We start from the raw sequence: 23,211 nt of genomic DNA, 5'->3' as shown, positions 1-23,211 counted from the left end.
CGTTTAATATTGTATCGTCATAACGCGTTTGCAAAGAAAAACTCGATGTTGCTATGGTTACCTTCAATTCGTTAGCTTATGTTTAGCTTGTAATCTGATGTATATATACATATAAACATAAGTATAAGAATAAGCATATGTACTCTAATTAGCCCTGACTCCCAAACCTTTTGACTGCTCGTTCAGGCCTTATTTTGTAGGTCTGACCTCCATAAATCATTCCTTGTGTTGGTTTTTACTTCACTACTTTACTTTTTATGCAACCAAAGCAACTGAGAACCAGTGTAATAACAGTGTAATAATCTGTCTAGTTATATAATAACTATACATTAAAATCAAAACCACCCACAAGTCTACTAATTTCTTTGATGCTTATTTTTACACATTAAAATATTCACAGTATAATGATGCCTCATAGTTTTTATGAAACCAAGATCTAGAAATAAAAAGGAATACTCCACATTATTATTACATAATCATGAGGACTGAGAACTGAAAATTGTACCAGGCCAGGAGTGAGTGTGTGAGTGTAAGTGTAAGTGTGAGTGTCCACTTTCACCCCCAACACGTTATGGTCTCCACAAGGTGGCGTTGTTTCACAGGTGACTATTAATTATCATAAACCAGCTGATCATTATATATAAAAAATAAATTATTACACTAGTGAATGCCACTGAGAATTAAAAAGAATTAATTTATTAGTTTAGAAATGTTATCCAACCTAACAGTTCAACAATAATTGTGACTTATAAAATAAGGACATTGTTATTTCAGCTGAATATTCATTTAATATATGAGAACACTGACAATCTTTATGAAAAGTTCATTTTTTATTTAGTGTTTAAATATCAAATTATTATAGTTACAGATTATATTCAAATGCTTTCTGCATTCAAACACACGTTAAATGACCTTCAGGCACTGACCTTATGATACTTTAGCTATAAAAAATGGCCAGGGAATTATGACCAAGAAGTGAACATTGCCTTTGGAAAAGAGAATGAAAAAGGCTGATTAAATGTTTAAGCAGGACAGCTGGGAGGCAAATGTGAGAAAGTGAAGAACGGGATGACGACAGATAGAGAAATAGATATTGTGCACCTTCCCCGAACTTAGTGGAAGGAATATCCAGCTGAAGGGAGACCTCCGCACCACTGTGTGATAAATTTCAGCACATCCTGACATTCTGGACTGTGAGTGGTCTAAAGGGTGAAACAAAAACAAGCAATCATGATCAAAGCACCGAAGGCGACCCCAGGCAGGATAAATGGGACAAACTGTGAAGTAATGCGAAAATTGCAAATGCACCCACAAGGATAAAAAACGATGATGAAATATGTCGAAAGAGATCATTTACACCTACTTCAACAAAACACACGCTAATAAATTCAGTCCTGTGCGTTAACTTTTGATCAAGAGAACAAATTAATTATAAATCAAACGATTGCGCTGTGATTGAAGACTAATTGTGAAAGCTCAGAGGTAACAATGACTAACTTGTACCTTTGTAGCCATCAAGAATTTATTCCAGTCATCTTTATTTGCTGCCATCCCTGGTCTTTTGAACTCGATTTTGTTGCGCAGGACAGGGTAACCTGTGTTTCAAATAAAAAGAAGAAAAAGAAACTTGTGTGTTTTATAATTACACACTTAAAGGGACAGTTCAGACAAAATACATTTGTGACCCTGGACCGCAAAACCATTCTTAATTAGCAGAGGTATATTTGTAGTAATAGCCAAAAATACATTGTATAGGTTAAAATAATATTTTTTTTCTTTTATGCAAAAAATCAGTAGGATATTAAGTAAAGATGATGTTCCATGGGGATATTTTGTACATTTCCTACTGTAATTATATTAAAACTTAATTTTTGATTAGTAATGTGCATTGCTAAGAACTTCATTTGGACAACTTTAAAGGTGATTTTCTTAATATTTAGATTTTTTGTCACCCTCAGATTCCAGATTTTTAAATAGTATCTCAGGTATCTCAGCCAAATATTGTCCTATCCTAACAAACTATACATCAATGGAAAGCTTATTTATTCAGATGATGTATAAATCTCAGTGTGGTCCAGGGTCATCATTTACTGTCCAAACTTTTGCGCTTCTCTGATAATACAAAAGGAGATATTTTGAAGAATGTTTTAGCTGTTTTCGTCCATACAATGAAAGTTAATTGGGTCCAAAACAACACTGGACCCCAGTGACTTTACTCGCATGGACAAAAAACACAAAATTTGGCAAAATATCTTCTTTTCCATAGAAGAAATAAAGTTTGGAAAGGCATGACGGTGAGTAAATGACAGAATTTTCATTTTTGGGTGAACTCTCCCTTTAAAAGAGCCAGTTCACAAGCAATTTAAAGGACTAGTTTACTTCCAGAATAAAAAAAATACTGATAATTTACTTGTATTACTTGCATTATCCAAGATGTTCATGTTTTTCTTTCTTTAGTCGAAAAGTAATTAAGGTTTTTGATGAAAACATTCCTGGATTTTTCTCTATATAGTGGACTTAAATGGGGATCAATGGGTTGAAGGTCCAAATTGCAGTTTTAAAGCAGCTTTGAAGGGCTCTACATGATTCCAGACGAGGAATAAGGGTCTTATCTAGCAAAATGATCAGTCATTTTCTTAAAACAATACAAATTTATATACTTTTTGCAAAAAAAGTCAAACACCCTTTACAAATAAACTGTAAAAAAAATCCCGCTATGTGACGATTTTGAAGTTGGAGAAGACAATGAGATGGAGTTTTTCGCCCTGCTGTACCTTTTTGAACTGAGGTACACAGACGAAGAACTAACAAAGAATTACGCAACGCATGAAGACATGCATGCGCATCGCAGTGCAATTTGGACCTTCAACCCATTGATCCCCATTTAAGTCCACTATATAGAGAAAAATCCAGGAATGTTTTCATCAAAAACCTTCATTTATTTTCGGCTGAAGAAAGAAAGACATGAACACCTTGAATGACATGGAGTGAGTTTTTATTCAGGAAGTGAACTAATCATTTAAATGAAACATTGATTCAGCTGTGACCATCACTCTGGACAGTCTTTTGTGCAGATTGCCTCACCTGTGATGACGCAAGGTAGGGACCGGATGCCAGTGCCGGCAGCCACTAGGGAAGCTTCATACGTGCCTCTCTCATCCTTCGGCAGCACCTGCTCCACCCGCTGGTCCATGGACACAGTCAGAACCCATTCCCTAATCTCCTCCCTCTTCTCCACCTGAAACAAAGCCAATAGGAAGAGTTTACTCAAGGGGTAAAAAAAAAAGAAAATAAATAAATACACAAGCACAGGTGCAGTGTTTGTGGTGAAGGCTTACGGTGACATGTAGCTTTGAAGGTACGGGGACTTCAAATGGGATATCTGTGTCCTGGAAGTCTGTGTGATCTAAAGCATCCAATGTGCCCTCATCAATGCCCTTAAAACAAACACTGAAATTAGGTTGTTTAAAAAGGTACCATAAAAAAAGCACTTGAAGAAGCAGCTGAAAGCAGTCAATTAATCTATAAATGTCAATTTTGTCTATTCCATTTAATTCCCACTTAGAAACCAGCACTATTGTTATAATTATCTACCTGGTTATGTTTAAAGCTCACTTAAATTTGTTCGAGATCATTAGACATTACATTATAGTGTCTTGGAAGTCTGAAACCAGTTTCCTTAGGAGGTACAGTATTGTTCAAAAGTTGGAAAAAAGTTGTGCTGCTTAATATTTTTTTTTTCTTTTTTTTTTCAGGATTCTTTGATGAATAAGAAGTTAAAAATAACAGCATTTATTCAAAATAGAAATCCTTTTTAACAATATAAGTCTTTGCTATCACTTTTTAATCAATTTAACACATCCTTGATGAATAAAATAAATTTCTTTCAAAAAAGAAAGAATAAAATTTACTGAACACAAAGTTTTAAGTGGTAGTTTATATTGTTAAAAAGATTTATATTTTAAATAAATGCTGTTCTTTTTAACTTTTTATTAATAAAGAATCCTGAAATAAGTATCACAGGTTCCAACAAAATATTAAGCGGGATGTTTTCAGCATTATTAATATATCAGCATAGAATGATTTCTGGAGGATCATGTGACGCTGAAGACTGGAGTAATGTTGCTGGAAATTCAGTTTTGCAGGAATAATTACATTTTAAAATAGAAAACTGTTATTTTACATCAAAATAATATTTAAAAATATTACTGTTTTTTCTGGATTTTTTTATCAAATAAATGCAGCCTTGATGAGCATAAGAAAAAAACATTAAAATCTTACTGATCCCAAACTTTTGAATGGCAGTGTACATATATATACACACATATACATTTATTTAAAATATTTGCTTTGTTTTACTATCAATGTAATCCAACTTTACTAAATAAAGATTTGCAAGTGAGCTGTAATGTTTAAGTTTGTTTCATATGAAAGATTCTCATCAGACTGCACACACAAGCAAAAGTCTTTACTCACATCAGCCAAATCCAAGAAGCGGTTGAGAAAGATGAAAGCCATGTTCTCCCATTCCACAGCCTGCATGAGAAATATTCATCAGTGACACGCTGAACTGAAGAAGCTCAAATTAAAAATGAAAAGTTTAAGGAATATTTTAAAAAAACTCCAGAAAGAGGACACGTCGCCGCTTCGTCTTCACAATGCGAGGCAACACGAACTGCTTTGCGAATCAAATTATTCACACTTGCTGTGAGCTCTTACTGAAGCAAACAGAGGAGAATTAAGCCAATTTCCCAGGGCTCTTAGCTGCCATCCTGTTCTCTGTTTCACATGAATGCTTGAAGCAGCTATGTGAGTGTGTGTGTGTGTTTGGAGCTGGGCTCACTGTGAGTTCACCTTGGCTGCCAGGCCGGCCTCATAAAAGGCCTTGTCAGCTGGAATGAGCTCGGTGTGCCTCAGGAGAGAGATGGACAACCTGGCCACCACAGAACTCTGTAGACAAGTAAACACATATGTAAAATTACAGTCACACAGATAACAAAGGTGAAGTGTGTCATTTTTTTGGACGTTAAAATACACTCTCCTCAGTTTATTATGCTAATAACATTGGCTTAACCAAAAAAACAGACATGACATTTGGGCTGTACTACACTACCAGTCAAACGTTTTTGAACAGTAAGATTTAATTTTTTTTTTTCTCACCAAGCCTGCATTTATTGGATCCAAGGTACAACAGTAAAACTTTAAAATATTTTTACTATTTTAAATAACTGCTTTTTATTTGAATATATTTTAAAACGTAATTTATTCCTGTGGTCAAAGCTAATTTTTCAGCATCATTACTCCAGTCTTCAGTATCACATGATCCTTCAGAAATAATTTTAATATGCTGATTTGCTGTTCAAGAAACATTTATTATTATTATTATTATTATTATTATTATTATTATTATGAGTATTTAAAACTTTTTTTTCAGGATTTTTCGGTGAATAGAAAGATCTAAAGCATATATCTAACATTATACACTATACCATTCAAAAGCTTGGAGTCAGTATATTTAAAAAAAAATTTGGAAAGGAAATGATAGAAATTAATACTTTTATTTAGCAAGGATGCTTTAAATTAATCAAAAGTGATGGTAAAAGCATTTATAATGTTACAAATGATTTCTATTTCAAATAAATTGAGTTTCTTCTGAACTTTCTATTCATCAAAGAAACCTGAAAAAAAAATCTATTATTTTAAATAGTAAAAATATTTCAAAACTTTGACTTGTAGTTTATTATGAAAACAAATAGTTTTCTCTAGTATAACATGTTTCCTCTAGAATAATAATTTAAAAAGGGGAAAAAGGGAAAACTATTAGGATAAATAAAAATGAATTACAATGCATGACTAATTTACTAATAAATATAAATAAAAATAGTAATATTGTGTAATAATACTACATTTAAAGTAATATAATATTTAATAACATTTTTGTAAAGTAATATTTTAATATATTTTATTTAGTGTAATTTTTTCCTGTAAATTGCAGTTTTCAGTATCACATGATTATTTGATTTGATTTGATTTGATTTGATTTTGGTCTTTGTCTCCGACACACCTATCCATTGCCTTCAGGTGTCTGAGGATTTATTGTTGCTTGAATATATTAATATATTAAAAAAATCTGACTCTAAACTTTTTAACAGTACTGAAGGGTTTGGGATATCAAAATGCATGTGCATTACTGTTTGCATAAAACAAAGATCTGCTGTGAAGTATATACACACCAGCTGGTCAATGCCTTTGGCTGCAGAGCGGGTGGCGTAATAGTGAGCAACCAGCAGCATCTGCTCAAACTCCTCATGGGCTGGAGAATTAGCTTCTGAAGACTTGGTCAGGTTTTCACACTGCACAACACAGAGATACCGTCAGATTCACTATTTCCCACTTGAATATAGAATCAATACTGTCTAAATAACCTCCCAAGTGTAAGCCGCCATAGTAACCCAGAGCTCACCAGCAGTAGAAGGACGTCCCTCAGATCGGCCCACATCCGATAAGCCTCTGCACAATCCCGGTCCCTTAAGCTCACCAGCTCCAGGAACATGCGCTTGTAGATGTTGAAGTTCTGCAAGAAGGAAGGGAAGATGTTTCTGATGAAATCCAAAAGTCATTTTGCTTGAAGGAGATGTATTATATATAATTTTGCTTTCTTTACCTGTGAATAAGCTGGCACGCCATGTTGGCCGTAAAGGTTAAGTACTTTCTCTGCCTCACCGTCTTTGATCAGGTGAGTGGCGTACAGAGCGATGTACTTGTGCAGGACCTTAAAATTCTGTTGGAGAGGGGAAAGGCAGATACTCTGTGAAAATGTTGCCATGTTTCCACACTGACATGACATGTGTGGAGGGGAAGAACGGATGAATTGGCACCTGTTTTGAGGCTGTGTCAATACATTTCTCCCATTGTCCTCTCTCAGCGTACATGTCAAGGGCAGCCACCACATCTACTCCGACCAACTGATTGAAAATAAAAGAAAACTATTAGGACAAACTGAAATTTAAAACTATTAAAACAGTTAGTAATAACATTACATTACAAATATGATTAATATTAATGTTATAATGGCTATATTCATGGCAACATTAAGAGTATCATTTCAAAACATAATTTACAATAATATAACATTTTCTTAAGGAGCAATCACTATACAAAAACATACAAGCAACAACAACAGTACTTATAAAAATCATATAGAATTTTTCTATTTAATCAATGATAAAAAAACAATTCAAACTACTCCCAAAAATATAAAAAAATATAAAAACAAACAACTATGATAATAATAATAATTATTATTATTAACATTATTGTTTATTTTATATTATCATTAATAATATATTTTATAATAATTAATTTTATATTTTATATTATTATTATTATTAATATATTTTATAATTCTGAATACTGACGAAAAAATGTGGTAAAACTAACATGACAATTTAAATAGTTTAAATAAAAAATAAATAAATCTATTTCCTAAAATATAAAAAAATATATATTATTATTATATAATTATAATTAATAGTATAAAATATATTAATATTAATATTATCAAAATAAACTATATAATAATAACTATATTTACAACTATAATAAATAACCATGACAATTAATAAGAAGAAGAATGATTAAATACTGAAATAGTAAAAAAATAAACCTGGTCATATTTATTTTCAAAACAGTATAATAATAACAATAATATTAATAATAATAATAATAATAATCTAAAAAAACAACTATGCTAATTATTATTATTATTATTATTATTATTATTATTATTATTAACATAATTGTTTATTTTATATTACCATTAATAATATACAATATTTTATAACAAATAATAGTATAGTATACATTATTATTATTATTATTATTATTATTAATAATATTACACATTAATCATTATATTATTATTATTATTATTATTATTAACATATTTTATAATTCTAATTAAAAGTAATATAAAATATTAATAATATCAAAATAAATCATGTTAATTATATTTCTAAATATAATAAATAACCATGACAATTAATAATAAGAAGACGATGAAGAATTATTAAATACTTAAAAAGGGGAAAAAAGGAAAACTATTAGGATTTCAAAAAACTACTAATAATTAAAATTATTATTTTAAATTAAATAAAAATGAATTCCAATGTATGACTAATTTACTAATAAACATTAAAATATTAATAATAATAAATAATTATGTTAAATATAACAATGACTGTAATTACATAATTATTATTAGCATTATTAATATTATCATTAGCATTTTTAATAATATTAAACCTTTACAAAAGCTTCTTATAGCCTACTGCTTTAACATGCAGTGAAAAAGATAAAAAAAAATAACTCTTTTCATTCGCACACAATATATAGAACATCCTTGACTGGCTACATTTTATTATGTAAGTGTACGTTAAACTAGTTTCCTTGTTAACATTCTGTCTTTCTTTTCTATGAAAAGCCCTGACCTGCATCATTCCGTGATTGTAACCAAACACCCAGCGAAGCATTGCAATGAGAGGCGAGCGCTCGCATCAATTTGGTGACTCATATCTGTTATTCTAAATTGAATCAAGCCAATCGTCTCCATTTTTCTCTCCTCCCAACAATATCTGAAAACAATGAAGTAGCAGAGCGGAGGAGCAGCAGTCTGCGGTGTTACGTTATGCTCATTTAATGCATTCTTTAACCTCAGCTTCCACTGCTAGGAAATAGATTTTATTTGTTCGAACTTAAAACTGTTTTCTGACAGCTAGCAGTTCCCTGACATTTTGAGCCATACTGCTCATGTGGGTGAGTAACATCGATTAACAATCCTGTTCTTTTTCGCTCTCCTAAGGAGGTCTACAATGCCTGGAGAAAGCTATCTGCTAGTATTCTCATTTATCTCAATGGCAACTATCCTGAGTTGTGATGTCAGAAGCAGCAGGAGGGGAAAAACTAGTCAATTTCATGCATTTAGGAGTCCTCCAAAATAAAATCCCATACTTTTTTTATTATTTAATAAAAATTTATATTTATTATATTTATTTATTTTTTATTATATTATTATATTTTTAAATATAATAAATAACCATGACCAATAATAATAATAAGAATGACTGAATACTGAAAATAAATAAAATGAAAACTATTAATAAAACTATTAATAATTAGATTCAAATTAAATTACAATGTATTAAAATTTACTAATAACATACTGAAAATACAAAATAATTACGTTAGTCATAGCAATGACTGTAATTATTATTAGCATTAGCATTATTATTACGAATACAACAGCTTATCATGGCCTATTGTTTTAACGTACAGTCAAAAAAATGAAAAAAGTTTCCTCTCATTCACACACAATATATAGCACATTCTTGCAATATACTAGTAAATGTAAGTTATTAAAATAAAATTGTGATTCATATAATAGTGGCTCTATTTCCGTCAGTATGTTTTCATTTTAATTAAACTTTTTTTGTTGTTTAAATAATAATATATTAAAAACAAATATTAATATTAATAATATCAAAATACACCATGTTAATTATATTTATAAATACAATAAATAACCATGACTCTTAATAATATTAAAAGAAGAAGAAGAATGATTGAATACTAAAAAACTGAAAAAATTTAACTAATATAATAATAACTAATAAAAATAATAAATAATTATGTTATTCATAACAACTGTAATTATTGTTAGTATAATAATAATAATAATAATAATAATAATAATATGCTTTTAAAACAGCTTCTCATGGCCTATTGCTTTAACATACAAAATAATATATTTAGATTTATATGCAGCTTGCAATTTGCTAATAAATTTAATATTCATTTAATATATCATATATTCATTTTATATTCATTCATTTGTTTAATTATATTCATTTTTATATTCATTTTCATTTTTTTAATTATATAACATTTTTGTTATGCATATATTCATATTAATAATATCAAAATAAATCATGATAATTATATTTATAAATATAATAAATAACCATGTCCACTGATAAAAATGAAAAGAAGAAGAATGATTGAATACTGAAAAATGAAAAAAATAAAAGGAAAATTATTAGGATAAATTAGGATTTAAAAGAATTAAAACTACTAATTAAATTGATTCAACTTAAATTCAAATGAATTCAAATGTATGAATAATTAACTAATAGACATTAAAAACATTAATAATACTAAATAATTATGTTAATCATAACAATGACTGTAATTATTATTAGTATTATCACTATTATTAATAATAATAATAATAATAATAATAATAATAATAATAAACATTTAAAACAGCTTCTCATGGCCTACTGCTTTAATGTATGAACATACATAAAATTTTAATTCATACAATTGTGGCTCTATTTATATATATATATATATATATATATATATATATATATTAAAATAGAAAAAAATAATTTTAATTAAGATTATTAGGACAAATTAGGATTTAAAATACATCAATAATTAGAAAAATGATTATTACAAAATAATTAAATTAGTTTAGCTACTAATAATTAAACTGATTCAAATTCATTTAATTTAATTCATTAATTAAAATGTAATTAAAATCATATTATATGTATATTAATACTTATGTATACTAAATACTTATGTTAATCATTACAATGGCTGTAATGTTTTTGTAAAAATGTGTCATTAATTTTTGGTTTAATTAAACAAAGGTTTTTGTTTAATTAAAATAAATAAATAAAATTAAATGAAAAGTAAATAAATAAGTACAATTCAGTAGTCTATTATCAATAGTGTAGCAATGTTGAAATAATTTTTTATTTTATATCTACATTTGATGCTAAGGCTTTTAACTCCATTATGGTGTAGTTCCAGCATCTACCAGCAGGCTAACTGGTTCATTTGAAGACCCATCCTCTCTGTAATATCTCTCGTAATAAAAGTGGAAAAAAGACTATTTGATTTGATTTGGTGAACTTACAGAGTCAACTTTGCCTTGATTTTTCAGGTGTTCTTTGTAGCGCTTGTCCACATATTCCTCCAGCCTGTGAAGAGAGGAAATATCACAAAACCTCAAAAAACGGCAAACTCTTACAGAGAATGACGTCACGGTATTCTCAACAAGACATAAATATTTATTCTACACCAGTCAATCTTTAAAAATACACCTCATGCAGAACCGGAAAGCATTAAGACTTGCTTCCTAAACCTATTTTTCCACCCATAAATAAAAGACAGTCAAAGATAAACCGCGAAGGCCATCTGCACCTCTATGGCCTTGTGCTGTCGTGCACTTCATTTGTTGCACTGAGTGATTTTTCTGACAGCGAGAGAGTGATTTCACTGCCTGCCTCTCACATTGTTGGCTGTAGCGTTGTTAGGGGCGACCAGTCTGCTAAGGGCTCACCTTGGATCGAGCTCCTTGGCCACTCTTTTAGCTTTGTTCCATTCTTCTCCCTCAATGAATGCGTCTATGGCGTTCTTAATGAGGTCCAGGTTGAGGTAGAGCTCAGCAGCCTGAAAAAAAAAAAAAAAAACATTTTGTATCTCAATGGGTCCATGGCTCGAGGACGTGGAAGAATAGATGAAGTCTGTGAGCTTTTTGTGTGGTCACATTGCTTTTGTGCCATACACTAAATATACACTCGCACACATGGGCACACTGAAAGCACCATTTCCTCTTGGTGTGCCGCTCTCAAAACACAATACTTTGAAAGAATAAAAAGCCAGTATTTTTAAGGGATTTTTTAGTATTTGTGCACAAAATTGCACCTGTGAGGAAAATAAAAAACAAATGTCAATGTCAAATGGAGAGTTTTATAGACTAAATGTGATTCTATACCTGAAAAAGAAAGAAAGAAACATACCTCGTTGTACTTTCTGAGCTGAATCAGACGTGGCCCAACGACCTGACTGACATCCACAGCTTTGTCATGAGATAAAAATTTAATGGCTAATTCTGCTGCCTGAAGGACATGGAAAGATGAGAAAACCTTTGTAAAAACTGTAAATGCAACAAAATATTAATTACTTTAGGAACTACAACATTTTTCATTTTCAGATATTTCATGTCACCATAATGGACGTACACAAACAACATTCGGGTTTGTAGTTAATCTAGGTTGAAAGATTACTCTCTTTCTTTTTGTTAAATCATTTAACAACAGTATTCTGTCATTGCAGACTGGTCAAAAACTCATTTTTGCAAGACCTTCAAGCTAAATAATGTTATTACAATATAAAATAATGTTTTCTATTTTAATATACTTTAAAATATAATTTATTCCTGTGATGCAAAGCTGAATTTTCATACGCCACGCAGTGTAAGTATTATTATTAAAAAAACTTACTAAATAAATAATAATAATGATACAAATATTCTAAAAATAATAATACACTAATGCCTTAACGGAGAAGTTTACTTTTTTTACAACTGAACCTGATGCAAACTCTTTCGCCCTCATGCAAAATTCCCATTGGAATTTCTTCCGAGATTGATTGGATTTCGGACATGAAAATTCACTGAACTAGCTGAAATATTTCGAAAATAATAACTGAAACAGACTGAAAAAAATATAGAATTTACTGGACAATAGTGTTCTTTATTAAGTTAGAGGATATGGTGACTGCAGCCAGGTGGCTCTGAGTCAAGACTTTACCTTCATCCAACACTTCATCAGCAAGTCCATGTTAGATGAGTCCTTCACTTTCAGATAGCAGTCGACGGCTCTGGCATACTCGCCTGTCTGTTCCCACTCCTGAGCCTGCTCAACCATACCTTCCACACCCCTGTTAACACACACACATATACATTCATTTACCATGGACTTGTAAGACATGTTTATAATTTCCTGCTTTCCTTCTTCTATCACTTTTGACATTATAGTACTCATAGAAAGAAAAATAAACAAAATCAGCAAGTACTACCATTTTATTAGTGGTGGCTAAATAGTTTGCAGTTCATTTTACTGTGAGAGTTTTGAATAAAGACCTGAAACACCTTTTATTAAAGGTGTTCAGACTTGCCTACTTCAAATCTTGAGCTACATGAAAGCTTTAAAAAAATCTAGTACCATGTTTTGTGTGCTTTAATGTTAAGAAATGAAGGGTTTAAAACTGCACAAAGTGAATTGAATTTCACAGCTGTGAAGGCAAGCACTCAGCCACTTCCTGCTTCATACTACTGTAAAAAGGTTCAGCACAATGGACAGGCAAAACAAAGCCACATGGCTGAAGGGACACAAGTCCTACAAGTCCTACAAGTCCTACTTTTTGGAATCAGAAAAACACCTTTGGGATCCTAAAGTGACCAGCCAACATGGCAAGAAAGTTCAGGCTCTTGATTGAAAATAGGTTAATGATACAAGAAGCCTATATTACTGCTGAGTGGGCCTTGAACTGACTATGCAAAATGTTTCTCCTTTTTTTCCCAGGGAAGACAGCGAAGAAGGCTTTGATGTTTTCCCACAAGTCATTAAAAATAGGAAAATTATCAGTGGAGACGGATTTGCTGCGTGTCTGCGCAGTAATGAGCAGCTCATTATGGATTTAATTTAGGATAAAAAGCTGCCATGTTCTAATAAAGGAGGGAAGCCAAGCAACGAAAAGAGGATCTGAATGTAGTTCAGAGCTGCTAGTTTTTCCGCACAACTGCAGAGCCCTAGTTTATGAAGAACAATAAACAAGGAAGGATTTTCTGATACAGCAAATGAGACACATATGAAAGTAAGGCGGGGAAAAAAAGACACAGATAGTAGAGGAGTTAAAAGAGAGTTCTTTTACCAGTTGCCCTCGCTTTCATATTCCTTTTGAAGGACGCTCAGCTTGCTGGGCAAATAGTCTTTACAGATCCGCATTGCATCAGTCCACATCCCAGCATCCTGGATAAGAAAAATATGGTTCTTCAAAGCCTGCATAGCTTAATATTCATATTTAGCGAATAAGAAAAAATCTCTGTGTGCTTCATGGTGATGATGATTACAGCATGGTTATCATTAAAAGGCATCAAATCCATGATGTTCTACAATAAAGAAGATTTCAGTTTCATTGTCTATGTACAGATTGTGCTTACTTTGTAGTATTTAATAGCTAGCTCTGGCCTTTGGGCCCTGAGCAGGAAGGCCTCAGCTTTTTGGAATTCCTTCTGGTCAAAACAGAACTTGGCCTGGCTCACTAGAATATCTGCCACACTTTCCGGATCATGAGCCTCTGCCACTCTCTGGGCATTACTCCAGTCCTTGTTATGGACATGCCTGCAATAGAAAGAGACACAATCACTCATATATTATATACCAGTATAGAAACTCTGTGATAAAATGTACAGTATATACAATGACCATATAATAAATCCTCAAATCCTCAATCATCAAAACAAGATCAATTAACTTGCATGGGATAAAAGGTCCCATCTTCTTCTTTTTCTTAACCATAAGCCTAAGAATTTTTTGTTATATTTACACTTAAAAGAAAAAAAAACTTTTTAGATAATTGGCAATATGATTTCTTGGTGTCATCAGATCATCTTTAGCTCACTGTCACTGTAGCAGCAATGTGCCAGCATACCACTCCTCGAAAAGATCTACAAATCAAACACGCTTAATCCCAGTGCCACCTGCTTCCAGCTACTCACTGCTTGTAATGTAAGAAAGTACATGAAATCTGTTGGTAATCTATACACACAAAAAAATCTGAAGTGCTGCAATCCCTTTTTTAGAGTGGTCTGTGTGCTCTGGGGTAGGAAAGTGTGATACAAAAGCTCACTCACATTAGCACAGCCTCCTTGGGTTTCCCAGCTTTGATGAACTCAGTCTCAGCCTCATTGAATTTGCCCTTAAAAGTTGAAAATTACAATTATGCTCTGCGCAATACAATCATTAATAACGAGAATAATAAACTCTGGGTCTGGGTATTAATAATAAGAATAAAATTCTGTGAGGGCACGTCTTAAAGTAAGTGTAGAGTAATATATCATAATAACACATTTTAATATAACAATATTTTCAAAATGTCATAGCTTTAGCATTCTGCCAGACTACTTTGATTACACATTTTTGCAGTCAGGGTGGGAACTTTGACTGACACATATTTTTAGCAGCATTTTTTTACCAGTATATTTGTTATTTTATAAAAATTATTATAAAATTATATTAATTCAAATCAGCCTATAGCAAAAATAACTCGCAAAGCAATAAATATTCAATCTTCACACTGGAGTCTGCATTATAAAGACTAAATCAGACATGAAAAGTTAAAAGACCCTAGAATAATTTGCATTCACAGCCCTGACCTTGAAAATGGAACATTTTCGTTGTCTTTGTCTATTTTACATTCACACTCGCATTTGGCTGGAGCCACAGGCATTAACAGTGTAGAAAAGAGGAATAATTTCTCCCCAGTCAGTAATACCTGGTCCTCGAGGAACATGGCATTTTTGAGATGAATATCAGGAATCTTCTGTTTCATGGCAAGTCGGGCCAACTCAAAGGCAAAGTCAAATGTGCTAGAGTAGACAAAAAGTGTTTTGTTATAAAGTAAATAAAGGTCAATTTTACTATTGCATTGGTTAATTGTTTGTATGCACCAATTATACATGAAAAGAATAGGACACCATTAAAGGGATAGTTTACACAAAAATGAAAACAAACCTGTAAGACCTTTGTTCATCTTTAGAACACTAATTAAGATATTTTTGATGAAATCTGAGAGCTTTAGAACACAAATTAAGATATTTCTGATCAAATCTGAAAGCTTTCTGAACCTGCATAGACAGCAAAGTAACTGACACGTTCAAGGCCAAGAAAGGTAGTAAGGACATCATTAAAACAGTGCATGTGACATCAGTGGTTGAACCGTAATGTTATGACGCTACAAGAATACTTTTTGTGTTGTGTTGCTGTCTATGCAGGGTCAGAAAGCTGTTGGATTTCATCAAAAAGATCTTAATCTGTGTTTAAAAGATGAAGAAAGGCCCTATGGGTTTGGAATGACATTAGGGTGAGTAATTAATGACAGAATTTTCATTTTTGGGTGAACTCTCCCTGTAAGTCCTAAAACTGGCTTAGTAGAGACTTACTAGTTATCAGCTGCAAAGTCAATGGCGTTCTCCAGAAATCCAAACTTGTTAAGCAGCTTAACTGCTGCTTCTCCTCCAAGACTTTTTGCCCACAAATAGGCCACTTGCTTATGTGCACTGGTTCCTCCGTGGGTCTTCGCTATCTGTTGCAAAGACACAAAGAGGAACTCTAAATGTTTAAAACTCTCTAGATTCTACATTATGTCAACTCAAGTATCTTATAATACCATGTAGTGTGCACACATACCCGATAAGCTTCCTCCCACATATCATTCACTCTGTACATGTTTACGGCAGCTTTCCAGTCCTGACCCTCCAGGTAATGATACTCCGCTTCCTGAAACCTGGATTCAGCCTCTAGCTCCTGTGACAAACAAAACACACAACACTCAGACCATGTGAAGGATCTACTGAGCAATAATAAGACAAAACTGCACCAAAGAGATTTGGGTCCAATGTGTTTTGTAACAAAATGTGAATAGGAAGAACAAAAGAATGGCACAAATGTTCTCTTGAACCTTGGCCAGGTGAATGTGTGTTTCCTGCAGCAGGTCTTTGTGATGAACAGCGACTAAACGGATCATGTCGTCGAACATTTTGTTCTTCTTGTACATGGTGATGGCCAAGTCCGGTTCATCTACTGTGGTAAAAAGCCTAAAGACAGAGAGATTCAAGGATTAGTTCACTTTCAGAATAAAAAATCCTGATAATTTACTCATCCCTATGTCATCCAAGATGTTCTTCAGTCGAAAAGAAATTAAGGTTTTTGAGGAAAACATTCTAGGATTTTTCTCCATATAGTGGAATTCAATGGGTACCAACGGGGTGAAGGTCTAAACTGAAGTTTCAAAGTGAAAGTGCAAAGAAATTGGAATTGGAAAGTTTTTCCCCTACCCTACCTTTTTGAACCAAAGTACACAACGAAGAACTAACTGTGCATGACCTTTCCAATGTGATTACATAATATGTAATTTTTTTTGTGATTAAAAAGTATATAAATTGTTATTTAAAAAAAATATAATGAGCATTTGTTTTGCTAGCTAAGACCCTTTTTCCTCAGTTGGGATCGTGTAGAGCCCTTTGAAGCTGAACAGAAACTGAAATTTGGACCATCAACCCATTGCACTGCAAAAAAATGCTTTTCTTACTTAGATTTTTTGTCTTGTTTCCAACCAAAATATCTAAAAAAAAATTAAATCAAGAAAGATTTTCTAGACAAGTAAAAATTATTTTTTATAAATTATTTTTAAGTCAAAATTAAGTGAGTTTTGGCTTAGTACAAGCAAAAACACACTTAATTTTGACTTGTTTTTTTTCTGAAAATGAGAAAATAATTTTTACTTGTCTAGAAAATCCTTCTTGATTTAAGAATTTTTAGATATTTTGGCTGGAAACAAGACAAAAAAATCTAAGTAAGAAAAGCATTTTTTGCAGTGTGGCTCCCACTGAAGTCCACTATATGGAGAAAAATCCTGGAATGTTTTCCTCAAAAAACCTTAATTTCTTTTCATCTGAAGAAAGAAACACATCTTGGATGACAAGGGGGTGAGTAAATTATCAGGAAATTTTTATTCTAGAAGTGAACTAATCGTTTAATTTCAAATGTGCTTCAAATGTGACTAAAATCTCAAAAATGTTGACATTCCCAAGTTAAAAATTATGTTTTTGCCTTTTAGAAAATACTTTTTTTTTTTAATTATTATAAATTAACTCAGTCAAAAACGAAGGTCAGATTAGAAAAACAACAGTGTGTCTATGTGTATGTTTTAACCTTTCGGCTTCTTTGTATTTCCCCTCTTTCTCTAACTCTTGTGCTCTGCTGATGTAGAGGCCAGACACATCCTCTTGTGACATGCACTTCACAGCAAGCTGCGTCGGAGACGGACAGAGAGAACAAGAGATGGGAACAAAATGATACATAATAATTCAAATGTAAATTGTTGATGATTAGTAATAATTAAAATGTAAATTGTTCATGATTTGAATGAAGAAAAAAACAACTGCAGTTGTGTTCTCAGCTTCCATCCATCCAATTTATAATTACTACTACACACTGATTTGTTGGCATGTTGCTATGCAATTGCTAGAGTGTTCTTGGTGGTTGCTAGGCGGTCGCTTATTGGCCAAATCTAAAAGAGGCCATCTCAAGTTTTATATATGTCTCAGTTCTCACATTCAGTGTAAATCTATGGGATCTAAGGCATAGTAAACAAAAATACTGGCACTAAAATATACAGCTATTATTAATGAATGTATAATTTATCAATATCTTTGCAGAAGGGCACAATGTGTCACCGACCTTATGAGCTTGCTCCCATCGCCCAGCCTGAGTGTACATATCTATTGCATCTTTGGTATGATCACCCTTCACAAACAGACGTTCTGCCACCTGCAGGTAAGAGAAACTAGATTAGCAAACCCAGATCATGTTTTCAGAAATGTGAGACCATTTGTTCATATTTTTTTTTTACCTCAAACTCCTGTACAGAAGCATAGTGCTGAGCTATTTTCAGGTAATACTTGGCGGCAGTCTTGTCCTCCTGTAGCTCCAATATGTGCAATGCTTTCTTCCACTGGCGTGCTGTGATCGCTGCCTCTATGGCCTTGGTGGAACGTCTTCAACAGGGAGGAAATGAGAGTCGGATAAGGTCAAATGTTTACATACACCTTGCAGCATTATTTTACCAAAATAAGAGGGATCATTCAAAATGCATGTTTTATTTTTATTTAGTACTGACCTGAATGAGTTATGCCACATTTGACATTTCACATGAGACATTTACATACAGTCTAAAAGAGAAAATAATAGTTGAATTTATTCTGTTCAAAAGTTTACACCCCTGGCTCTTAATGCATAATTTTTCCTTCTGAAGCATCAGTGAGAGTTTGAACCTTCTGTAATAGTTGCATATGAGTTCCTCAGTTGTCCTCGGTGTGAAAAGATGGATCTCAAAATCATAAAGTCATTGTTGGAAAGGGTTCAAATATATAAAATTGCTGAAAAACCAAGGGACTCATTAAGAACTATCACTAAACAAACTGAATCAAGTGTAAGTAAACTTTTAAACAGGGTCATTTTTTATAAATTCAGCTATTATTTTCTCTTGTGGACTATATGTAAATGTATTTTATATGAAATATCTTATTCAGGTCAGTACTAAATAAAAAATAACATGCATTTTGTATTAACCCTCTTATTTTGGTAAAATAATTAACGTTTTGCAGATTCTGCAATATTATAATTTAAGATATTTTATAGACTTTTTTTTATTTAATATATTATAAAATGTAATTTATTTCTGTTAGGGTAAAGCTGAATTTTCAGCAGCAATAACTCCAGTATTCAGTGTCACATGATCCTTTAGAAACCATTATCATATGCTCATTTGGTGCTCAAGAAACATTTATTATTTTTTATCAATTCTGAAAACAATTGTGCTGCTGCTGATTGTTTTGTGGATAATGTGATATATATTTTTTGGATGAATTGGAAGTTCGAAAGATTGTAATTAAGATAGAAATCCTTTGTAACATAATTAATGTTTTTACAGTCACTTTTGATCAATTTAATTTCCATTTTGTATTTTTTCCCATTTTCTAACTATAATAGACCTGATCTATAGAGGACTGTTTCTTTAGAAACTCACCCGGCTTCTATGTAATGGTTGATAGCAGCATCCATTTGTTTCTGCTGCACTAGGTAGTCACCCCACACTTCCTCCAGCTTTACAACTTCAGCAGGAAAGGCAACACGAGCCAGATCCACCGCTGTGGAAGCACAATGCAATCAGCAGAGGTCAATGAAGGCAATGAATCTATAGCTCTGATGCTTTGCATTACAACCACTGACTTATTGTTCCAATTGTAATGTTACACCCTATTCTGATTGTTCTTGCCAGCTAGGCTCACCTTTCTTAAAAGCATTTCCCTTGCGGTAGCACTCCAAGGCCCTCTGATTATTTCTTGTCCTTTCAAACAGGTCGCCTGCCTGTTGAGTTTAATAATAGTTAGAACTGTGAATAATTACAAGTAAAACAATTTCCCTTCAAATCTGTGAAACAGCCAGTGCGAATGGTTCTGCTACTCATTTGAAAGTTATGAATGCATGGAACTTAACAGTTGTCATCTTGTCAAGCCACATATCATTGTCGCAGATTAAACTCACCCTCTCATAAAACTCTCCTTTGATGAGCGCAGCAGTGATGCGGCTGATGACATCATGGCTTGATAAGAGCTCGTCTCTGCTCATGGCCAGCCAAGCAGCTTTGGCAGGAAGTCCAGCTTTCAGGTAGAGGTTAACCGCACCAGTGAAGTCTCCTTCATTCTCCTTCACCTCACCGGCTTTCTCATTCTGATTGGTCTCCATTAGGTAAGAATAGTAACTGCGTCTCAAGTTGTCTAACTCTGGGTGGCCCTTCAAGGGATAAACACATTTAATATTAGTAGATATTAAATGTGATTTTGCAGAATCATAGACAGCTGCTAAATGCAGCTGAAGAAGAAGAAGTGAGGTCTATAAAGTTGCTGAAATGGTAAATAATTCATAATTAATAAATAAATAATTGCCAGCACTTTTCGCAGTTGAAGTCAAAAGTTTACATCCACCTTTCAGAATCTTCAAAATGGTAATTATTTTACCAAAATAAGAGGGATCATACAAAATGCATGTTATTTTATATTTAGTACTGACCTGAATAAGATATTTCACATAAAATATGTTTACATATAGTCCACAAGAAATTTAAAAATGACCCCGTTCGAAAGTTTACATCCCCTGGATTCTTAATACTGTGTTCTTACCTTCTTTAGCTGTTCATGAGTCCCTCATTTGTCCTGAACAGTTAAACTACCTGCTGTTCTTCAGAAAAATCCTTCAGGTCCCACAAATTCTTTGGTTTTCCAGTATTTTTGTGTTTTGGAACCCTTTCCAACAATGACTGTATGATTTTGAGATCCATCTTAAAAACCATGCATTAAGGGGGGTGAAAAAAATTAGAATTTAAAGATCACGGTAAATTTTACTTTTTTTATGTAACTATCTTCTGTAACCCTTGAAGGGCAGTACTAAATGAAAAAAAAAATGATATTTAGGCAAAATAAGAAAAATTTACACATCTTCATTCTGTTCAAAAGTTTTCACCCCAAGCTCTTCATGCATGGTTTTTCCTTCTGTAGCATCAGTGAGCTTTTGAACCTTCTGTAATATGGATGGATCTCAAAATCATACAGTCATTGTTGAAAAGGGTTAAAAAATGCTGGAAAACCAAATAATTTGTGGGATTCTTTGAAAACCAAAGAATTTGTGGGACCTGAAAAATTTGTCTGAAGAACAGCAGGCAGTTTAACTGTTCAGGACAAAAAAGGGACTCATAAACAATTATTACTAAACTAAAAACACAGCTGTGGATCATTCAAGAATAAAATAAACTTTTGAACGGGGTCATTTTTATTTTTATTAATTCAACTATTAATAAACTATATAAACATATTTTATATGAAATATCTTATTCAGGTCAGTATTAAATAAACAATAACATGCATTTTGGTAAAACAATTAATATTTTGCCGATTCTGAAAGGGGGTGTAAACTTTTGACCTCAACTGTAACTCTACATATTTAACATAAAAAGGCTTCTCACAACTTTTATAAGGGATGAGAAAATATTGCGGGAACATGGATAAGTTATTTGATATGCCTTCATCATCAAAAAACATGAACAAAACTACTAAGTGTGAAAATATGACCAAAACAATGGAATCAATTCAAAACGAAAATAAACATGGTTCGTGCTGTCTATAACATGTTTTATCCTTTGAAATACTGACCACTTAAAGCATGAAACCATCCAAATTCAAGAGACATTTAGAACCCAGACACTCAATTTTGTATTCTGTTGCAGTTCATGGAAATATTGCAATGGTAGGATAATAATAAATTGCAATGTTTGATTTTAAGGACATTTTGTTTACTTGTGTCCAATAAACAATTCTGGTTCCATGTTGGATCACTACTTGAGTTCCAATGTATCTAGGCAAAACCTGTTGAGAACCCCTGTTTTAGGCTAAATAAGACAAAAATGTGGACTGGAGGTTATGAATATTTAAGAAAAAATTACCTTTGCCTCTGCCACTGCAATACATTCATCCCACATGTGAAGCTCCTGGTACATTTCCATTACTTCATCCACAGCATTCTGCAGGGTTACAGCAATATTACTCGCAGCAATCGAGATACAACCATCTTAGCTCTGTTGCTTCCATGTATGGATTTTTTTTTAAACTCAATTGACAAATGGATAAAGAAAAGCAGCACTGGTAATTGTACTTTTATAGGGATAATTCATCCAAAGATAAAAATTCTGTCATTAATTACTCAGCCTCATGTTGTTTCAAAAGCTGTAAGACCTTCTTTCATCTTTAGAACACAAATTAAGAATTTTTGGTGAAGTCTGAGAGCATTCTGCCCCTCAAAGACATCACCACAACTACTACTTTTAAGGTCCAGAAAGGTAGTAAGGACATTGTTAAAATAGCCCATGTGACATCAGTGGTTCAACAGTATTGATATGAAGCTACGGGAATACTTTTTGTGCACAAAGAACAGAAAAGTAACAATTTTATTCAACAATGTCTTCTTTTCCGTGTCATTGTAGGGTCAGAAAGCTTTCTGATTTTATCAAAAATATCTTAATTTGTGTTCCCGAAAATGAACAAAGGTATTACGGGTTTGGAACAACATGAGGGTGAGTAATTAATGACAGAATTTTATTTTTTTGGTGGACTTTCTCTTTAAGTGGCACTCCTACTTGCAAGTATCAGCAACTATTCTTTACCTGTTCCATGTAATACATTTCTGCAAGCTTAAAGTTCTTATCCAGCATGGCCAATCGTGCTTTCACCTGGTAGTGGTTTGTACCATCACCACCCTACAGGAGAGAATATACACTGAAGGGTAAAATACATAAGCACAAGTACAACAACAGAAAATGTACATTCTAGAAGTGCAGACATAAAATTAGAGTTGCATACATATTCCTTTGAAACCGCATCTGCAATTTTGTTGGTCTCATTTAGGAATCTGGATTTGGACACATCCCCAAGGGCTGCAAAACACCTGCAGAAAAACCCAACAGCTT

At 32.6% G+C, this 23,211-nt stretch overlaps 1 protein-coding gene across 1 annotated transcript in view; it reads right to left on the bottom strand.

The window, feature by feature from the left end:
• Positions 1–668: 668 nt before the first annotated feature.
• Positions 669–23,211, bottom strand: part of ift172 (intraflagellar transport 172) — a 37,780-nt gene continuing 15,237 nt past the window's right edge. The window contains exons 19-48 of the mRNA XM_073852987.1: positions 23,105–23,189; positions 22,909–23,001; positions 22,192–22,269; positions 20,241–20,489; positions 19,985–20,063; positions 19,723–19,843; positions 18,547–18,691; positions 18,375–18,464; positions 17,847–17,944; positions 16,594–16,729; positions 16,323–16,439; positions 16,076–16,218; positions 15,409–15,502; positions 14,768–14,832; positions 14,075–14,255; positions 13,786–13,883; positions 12,663–12,792; positions 11,871–11,969; positions 11,411–11,520; positions 10,985–11,048; positions 6,879–6,965; positions 6,665–6,781; positions 6,464–6,574; positions 6,234–6,353; positions 4,855–4,950; positions 4,477–4,536; positions 3,339–3,437; positions 3,085–3,238; positions 1,504–1,595; positions 669–1,202 (exon numbers count right to left, since the gene is read on the bottom strand). Of these exons, the coding sequence (XP_073709088.1) occupies positions 1,113–1,202; positions 1,504–1,595; positions 3,085–3,238; positions 3,339–3,437; positions 4,477–4,536; positions 4,855–4,950; positions 6,234–6,353; positions 6,464–6,574; positions 6,665–6,781; positions 6,879–6,965; positions 10,985–11,048; positions 11,411–11,520; positions 11,871–11,969; positions 12,663–12,792; positions 13,786–13,883; positions 14,075–14,255; positions 14,768–14,832; positions 15,409–15,502; positions 16,076–16,218; positions 16,323–16,439; positions 16,594–16,729; positions 17,847–17,944; positions 18,375–18,464; positions 18,547–18,691; positions 19,723–19,843; positions 19,985–20,063; positions 20,241–20,489; positions 22,192–22,269; positions 22,909–23,001; positions 23,105–23,189 (3,301 nt within the window). The 3' untranslated portion in view covers positions 669–1,112. The remainder of the gene's footprint in view (positions 1,203–1,503; positions 1,596–3,084; positions 3,239–3,338; positions 3,438–4,476; positions 4,537–4,854; positions 4,951–6,233; positions 6,354–6,463; positions 6,575–6,664; positions 6,782–6,878; positions 6,966–10,984; positions 11,049–11,410; positions 11,521–11,870; positions 11,970–12,662; positions 12,793–13,785; positions 13,884–14,074; positions 14,256–14,767; positions 14,833–15,408; positions 15,503–16,075; positions 16,219–16,322; positions 16,440–16,593; positions 16,730–17,846; positions 17,945–18,374; positions 18,465–18,546; positions 18,692–19,722; positions 19,844–19,984; positions 20,064–20,240; positions 20,490–22,191; positions 22,270–22,908; positions 23,002–23,104; positions 23,190–23,211) is intronic.

Source organism: Garra rufa, chromosome 13 (genome assembly GCF_049309525.1).
Source record: "Garra rufa chromosome 13, GarRuf1.0, whole genome shotgun sequence".
Lineage (NCBI taxonomy): Eukaryota > Metazoa > Chordata > Actinopteri > Cypriniformes > Cyprinidae > Garra > Garra rufa.
This window is presented reverse-complemented; position numbering and strand designations above follow the sequence as displayed.